At 62.6% G+C, this 7,014-nt stretch overlaps 1 protein-coding gene across 1 annotated transcript in view; it reads right to left on the bottom strand.

The window, feature by feature from the left end:
* The window catches only part of PIEZO1 (piezo type mechanosensitive ion channel component 1 (Er blood group)), a 62,945-nt gene extending 57,884 nt beyond the window's left edge, over window positions 1-5,061 (bottom strand). The window contains exon 1 of the mRNA XM_079799750.1: window positions 4,684-5,061. Coding sequence (XP_079655876.1) covers window positions 4,684-4,747 — 64 coding nt within the window. The 5' untranslated portion in view covers window positions 4,748-5,061. The remainder of the gene's footprint in view (window positions 1-4,683) is intronic.
* Between the last annotated feature and the right edge of the window lie 1,953 nt (window positions 5,062-7,014).

Below are 7,014 nucleotides of genomic sequence, written 5' to 3' on the forward strand. Positions count from 1 at the left end.
CCGGGCTATGGATACCCAGGGCCCGCCAAGACACCTCCCCTCCCTCTTCCTGGGACCTGCCCGCTACTGGCTGGGCAGCCCTGTGTGCATGAACCCCCGTGGTGGGCAGCTCCTTCCATTCTGCTCCCTGGAGGCCCCACCTGGCTGCTGACCACCACGTGTGGTTCCAGCGTGCTGGCACCCGGGAACGCGCCCTGGGGCTCCTGGCCCACCAGGACCGTGCATGGGGGCTGCCCTGCCTCTGCTCGCACCCAGAGCCCCGGATACCAAGAGATCAGAGGCCTGGGAGTGGCCTTCAAGCTCTTACTGTCTTGCTTAGGTGAGGAAACTGAGACACAGAGAGAGGGATACGGGCCTGGCAAGTTCAGAGCAGGACAGAGGCTTCTGGGGCCCACAACCCCCTCCAACAAAGTCAGCTGAGCCTCCCCCATCTGTCCAGTCTCCTCCCCTGCCCCTTCCATCCCCTCCCCTCTCTGTCCTCCCCAGGACCTTCCACCCCTGGGTCTCCCACAGGTGATACCCTGCCAGCAGGTATGGGACTCACCTGCTCCAGGAAGGAAAAGATTTCACCCCAGCTTCCTCACTTCCTACCTGTGTGATCTTGGGAGTGAGATAACTCCCCAACACCCCGGTTCCTCATCCAGAAAACAGGCCACAGCCACAGCAGTTCCAAGGTCAGGAGTGTAGAGCAGGTGGTCCTGCCCCTCCCCATCCCCCTCTCCAGGGGACTCAGGGTGAGGAGACAGGAAGCTGGAGGCAGAGCCGCCAGCCACACGGCACCCCTGGAGGGAAAGCTTGAGACAGTGAACTCCACAAGTTCACTGCCCGGCAGACGCGTGCTGCCTTACCAACGGCTTCGGGGATGCCTGGTCCTCACCACGAGGACGGACCAAATGATGTTGGCAACCAGAAGGGGGAAATCGACATCTAAAAACTTATATATTCCTAAAACAGGTAACAACAAAAAAAACAACAACACCCCAACCTTTTGTCGAAGTCTAAGGAAAAGTGTTTTTCTGAACCAGAGTGGTCAAGATGGCCTCCGGTAAGAGGAGGCTACACTGGACCCTGGAGGGTGTGGTGGCCCCTCGGGCGGGCTGGCCCCATCTCCCAGCCACCACTGAAAGCAGTCCCCCGAGGCTGTGCTCGGAGCCGAGGGAGTCCAGGCCTATCCTCCTTCTCCATCTCTGAGCACCGAAAGCAAATTCAGTGCCCAGGCAGAACAGGGGAGACACCGCCCAGGAAGCAGCCCGAGGGGCCGGGACCCGAGACTGGGCGCTCCTCCCACCTCCAGAGACAACACTTCCTCTGTCGGACCCTTCCTGGCAGGGCCCTGGGCTCTCCGTGCCCTGGCTGCCAGCAGCATGTGGCCTGCAGATGACCACAAGTGACCCATCCTCAGCTCCTGGCAGACCCTGGCGCCTCCCCCAAACACACACACACACACACACACACACACACACACACACCCCTCAGTCCTGTCTAACCGGGGACCTCAGTCTTCCTGGGGCAGCACCAGGCTGTGTCTCTCCCCCAGGGGAAAGCAGGACCTGCCCCAGCTCCACGGCCCTCAGTCCGGGTGCTCTCCTTCCTGGTGGCGCCGCAGAGCATGGCCTCTGGATGGGACAGACCTGGGATCTGAGCTGCTCTGAGAGCCAAGCACGGTGTCCCCCACCCGCCCCAGGGGTTACTGGGCAAATGAATTCCCACCCCTAGGCGGCTAACAAGGCTCCAAGCCCAGGCCTCTATTTTCTCATTGCCAAGAGAAAGGACCATGTCCTGCCCTCCTCACAGGGGGGTGGGGACAGTGCTGGTGACACCGCGAAAAGGAGGAAGTGTCCCCTTCTAAATGGTGACACTTCTCAGTGACAATCACTCTGGTGCAATCAGTCTGACGCCCCCGTGTGTGGTGGGCGTGCCCCCGAGGCCGGGGGGGAGGCCCCATCCTACAGGCAGAAGCCATACACTGCATTTCCACTTTCACGTAGCCAGTGACACGAGGACTGCCTTCTCACCGCCTTCCTTTCTGCTCCCAGGCTTGTTTCTGGCTGCCCGGTAAGGTCAGGGCAGCAGGTGGGGCCTGTTCTATGGTAATCACACATGTCCTGCCTGACATCTCTCTAGAAGCTTCCAGCATTGGGTCCTGAACCTCCATGGCTCCAGGGACAAGAGGTGAGCTGCTGAGGCCTCCACCCTTCACGGGGGACTCGGGGAGCCGATCGTGACGAGGAGGCTGGGCTGGGCTTTTCGGGCAGCAACCCTGCACCACATGGGGAGTGGGGTGAGGGCGAGGGGCACCCCAGGATGACTCAAACTCTCCCCATGACTGCTGCCTGAGCCAGCACAAAAGTCTGACTAACATCCTCTGAAGGCCTTCCCTAGCACCCACCTCTCACTGCCAAAACTGTAGAAACGGCCACTTCCAGAGCTTGTCAGAGAGGAGGAGCGCGGGAGATAACCGAGCGAACATTTCCCCCTCCAGCCCGGCAGCCCGGCCTGGATACCAGCAGGACAGCCAGGGGGCCCCTAGGGACGGGAGCTGCCCACGCCCTGGACAGAGAGTCTCAGGTATCACCCGCCCGGCTGGCTCAACATCACCCTCCCTCAGAGCTTAAGAAAAAAAAATACTGAAGCCCAAGCCCCACAACCAGGCACAGAAGCGGTGTGGGGTGTGGCCTGGGCATCAGGCCTTTTTAAAAATGAACAGACTTTATTTTGGGGGCAGTTAGGTTTATAGCAAAACTGAGCAACACGCATAAAGAACTAGTCATCCAGCTCCTCAGGGGACTCCACGGTGACCCGGGTGGAAACCCTGCACTGGTGCCACCTCCGCATCCAGGGACGAGAGAGCGCTCCGCATGGTCACACGAGGGGCCGCCAAGACCCAGGAAAGCAGCCAGGACCCCAGCCTAATAATTGGTCAACAAACCCCGGGCCCGGGGCCGAACCTGGCTCCACCACTGGTTTTGGCACAGCCCACAGCCAGGAGTGGTTTCCACATTTTTTAATAGTTGGAAAAATATCCGAAGATCTCATGATGTGAAAATATTTACTACCTGGCCACTACAGGAACAGTCTGCGCCCCTGCCCAAGGAGACTCACCCCCGAGGGGACACAAGCCCTTCGAGAAGGACCCCGCCCCTGCAGGCCTGAGCATCCGATTCTCTCCTCTCCAGGGGCCGGGCCAGGGAGGAGGCAGGTGCACGTGGGCAGGGCAGGTGAGCCTGCACCTTTGAGAAGCTCACCTGTCCCCCTCCTCCTCCCGCCACCAGCTTCTAAGCCGACCTGGAGCTTTGCGTCCGTCCGTCCGTCCTGCTCGTCTGTGCCCTCCGGAGAGCCACGGTGCACAGCCCCTGACCCCGACTCTCCCAGGCACACCCCGTGCTGTCCTGGACACACCAGGGAGGACTCAAACCCTCCCCTCCCACTTCCATGTTTTCATCGATTCCTGTCTTGAAAAATTCCCCCCGTTTCACCACCTTTCTCAGCTACAAATCACAACACGGTCCGTCTAGGAGCCCAAGTGCAGGCGGCTGTGGCTCTCCCACACGCCCGGCCCACGGGGGAGCCCGCACTCACCTAGACCCCAAGGTGGCAGAGGCCTAGCTGGAGGGCGTTAGGAGGCTGCGGAAGGGCTTCCAGAATAAAAACACCCCTCCACCCTGGCTTGGACATATTTCCACCCAACAGACAGACGTTGGCGCCCAATGCAGACCTCCCCACGGTTCCGTAAGTTAATTTAATCAGTGTGCTTTCCAGCTCACACCCAGCAGAGAGAGCCCACGTGGAGGGAGCTGAGGGCAGGGTGAAGGATGGAATGAGCTTCTGGGCACTCTGCCCAGGGCCCAGGGGGGCAGGGGGGCAGAAGGAGAGGCCTCACAGCCCGGAGAAGCACAGGATGAGCATTCGTTCCGGAAGAGGCGACACTAATGCCAGGGTTGGGGACCCTGGGCTCTGACCCCAAGGCCAGAGCCTCCTGGGGGGGTGTCCCCTCCTCTAGCCCAGGGCCGCACTAGGGAGAGAGCGCGGCCTGAGCCAGGGCACCGGAGAAGCGAAGGGCAGGGAGGGACCCGAACTACTTTTTCCAAAGCCGGGGCCTACCCTCCTCCGGCGGGGCGTGGGGACTGGCAGGCAAGAGTGGGGGGCCGCGCCCAGGGCACAGACGTTAGTTCTGCTCCGGAGGCTCCAGATTAAACAGCTCCAGGCAGGAAGCCCGCCTTCTCCCACATTGGTCAGGAAGTCATGATGCAAGTTTGCGTGGTTTGTTTTTTTTTTTTTAACATGAAATAGAGATTTGTGCCCCCCCCCCGCCCCCAACAAGCTCTCCAGCCCGTCCCACGGGGGCAACAATCCCCTGGGGAAGGGGACGCTCCCTGATGCCCGGGCGGGGGGAACCAACCGCACTCTCCCGGGGCGCTCGCGGGGCGGCCCCGTGGCCACCTCTCGGCCACCCTCCCAGCCCGGCGCTCCGACGGGCCCCCTGCGAGACGGCCCGCGCCGCCCCGGCCTCCCCGGCGCTCTCATGCTTCTGGAATGCGGGCGCCCAGGGCCGCGCGTCCAGGGGACTCTCCCGCCGCCCGCGCACAGCCCGCCCCGCCGGCCTCGCTCCCGGCGGGGCTGGGGAGTGCAGAGCGGGACGTGGCCGTGCCCCGGCGCCGAGCGCGCCGCGCCTGCCCCACTCACCGGCCAGGAGCGCCAAGGGCAGCAGCAGCCAGTAGAGCACGGCGCCGAGCACGTGCGGCTCCATGCCCGGGGGACCCGCGGCCGGGCCCGGGGTCGCTGGGCCGCCGCGGCGCTAAGGGGCGGCGCGGGGCATCCGGGTTCGGCGCGCCATGGTGCCCCAAGGCGGGTCGCCTCACGTGCCGCGCCTCGCGGCCGGGGACCCCAGGCTCGTCGGCTGGGACCCGAGCGCCTCCGCACACTCCTCCTCCTCCTCGGTCCGGGGCCCCGCGTCCACTCCCGGGACAGCCCTGCCGGGCGGCGAGCGCAACACGCGGCTGTCCGCGGCTCGCGGAGGCTCAGCAGGGCCGGACGGCTTGCCTCCCGCCCTCCCTCGCCACCCGCGGGCCTTTATAAGCTCTGCCCCCGCCCGCCCGCCCTCCCCGCCTCCCGCCTGCCCGCCCGCCCTCCGCAGCGTGCCCGCCTCCGCGCTGCCTCGACGGCCAGGCGCCCCCGGCACCCCTCCTGCCCCACGCGCCCGCGCAACCCGCCAGCCCTCTGGGCTGAGACTGCCCAGCCGCCACCGAGACCCTCACTCCCACAGCCTGGGCGCCGCCTCGCCGTGCACGTGGGGGCGGGCGGGGGGCGCTTCTCTCCCGCAGACCTGGCCTGAGCGCTCAAGAAAGGCTCCCTAGGACCTGGCTTCCTGGGCAACACCCCACGCGCAACGGCGCCCCGCGTGGCCGGAGCGGCTTTCCCTTTGCTGCCACCGACCTGAGCACGCAGCGCCCCCTGGGGGCCGTGTGCGGGCTTGGAGCCCCAGCCCGGAGGACCAGCACCCGGCGGTGGGACGACAGGCTGTGCACTGCCTGCCAGGGGGGCTTCCAGCTGTGCCGCCGCCGCCACCAGCGAAGCAATAGGCGGTTAGTGATAACGGCGAGACCACCCAGCCGAGGCCTGTTGTCCCCGGGGGTGGACAGGCCAGCGTCTGCGGCCAGGGTGCGCTGAGCGGTTCACCCAGGCCGCCTCTGTTTGGCGCCGGCTGGGAAAGAAGCAGCAGAAAGGGCCCCACAGTGTCCAGGCAGAGCCCTGGGGGGATGGCTGGACTCTGCCCGGGCTCCCAACTTGGCAGCCGGAGGGAGAAACTAGGCTGGGGGGTGTGGTGGGGACAGGGAACGCCTGCAGCCAGCACTGACCCAGGCCAGCCAGAACACAGGACCAACTCTTCAAACGCCAGAAAGGCGGACCTTCCCGAAGTCTGGAGCTGAACGCTGACTGGCTTTCTCCACACCTCTTCTGCTTCTTCCTGTCTCCGTTCCCAGCCGGAGTCATGTCTGACCCTGGACTTTTCCGAACCCTCTGAGACTTGTAGCCTCAGGGTTTCTCTTCAAGGTCAGAGAACAAGGGAGGCCGGGGACATAGGGTCCAGCTGATTGAGAGTCCCAGAACCCCCCCACCCCCCTGCAAATGTGCCTGTTCCACCCTCAAGGAAAGGCCTGGACCTGACTGCCTTGGGCCCCTTGGCAGGGTTTGGGGCCAGGGTCTCCGAGAGTAACGTCACCATCAACAGAGATGATCAGAAGGCCAGCCCCCCTCTGCCCCTCGGGAGCATCTGTGAAATAGGGCGGTGGCCCCGAGGTTTGGAGTTGTGAAGATTTAAGTGGAGACCATGTCAAAGTAGGCGTAAACAACATGTTTCTGGTAAGGGGTCACCATCAGTCCCCTGGGCTATGTCCCCCATTATCATTCTTAAGCTGGGGATCGGGGGTCAGGAATAAAGAAAAAGGCTGGCAGAATGCCAACAGTGGAAATAGGCAGAACAGACACTGCATCGGCACTACGATGACCTCTAACCCTCCACTGTCTGGCCTGCCTTTGGCGATCATTGGGGCGGCTGGGAGACTCCCCTCCCAGGACATTGATGCCCACCAGCACAGGGCCTTGAAGGAACATAAGACAATCTTGTTCACACAAAAAGGTTAAGTGCAAGTTTAAAAACCACCCCGTTGCCGAAACCGGTTTGGCTCAGTGGATAGAGCATCAGTCTTCGGACTGGGGAGTCCTGGGTTCAATTCCAGTCAAGGGCATGTACATTGATTACGGGCACATCCCCAGTGGGGGGTGTGCAGGAGGCAGCTGGTTGATGTTTCTCTCTCATCGATGTTTCTAGCACTCTATCCCTCTCCCTTCCTCTCTGTAAAAAAAAAAAAAATCAATAAAATATATTAAAAAAACACTCTGTTAAGCTAAGTCCTTCTACAGCCTAGAACAGTGGTCGGCAAACTCATTAGTCAACAGAGCCCAATAACAACAGTACAACGATTGAAATTTCTTTTGAGAGCCGAAAACCGACTT

The sequence above is a fragment of the Cnephaeus nilssonii genome (assembly GCF_951640355.1).
Source record: "Cnephaeus nilssonii genome assembly, chromosome: 20".
In the NCBI taxonomy this organism is placed as follows: Eukaryota; Metazoa; Chordata; class Mammalia; order Chiroptera; family Vespertilionidae; genus Cnephaeus; species Cnephaeus nilssonii.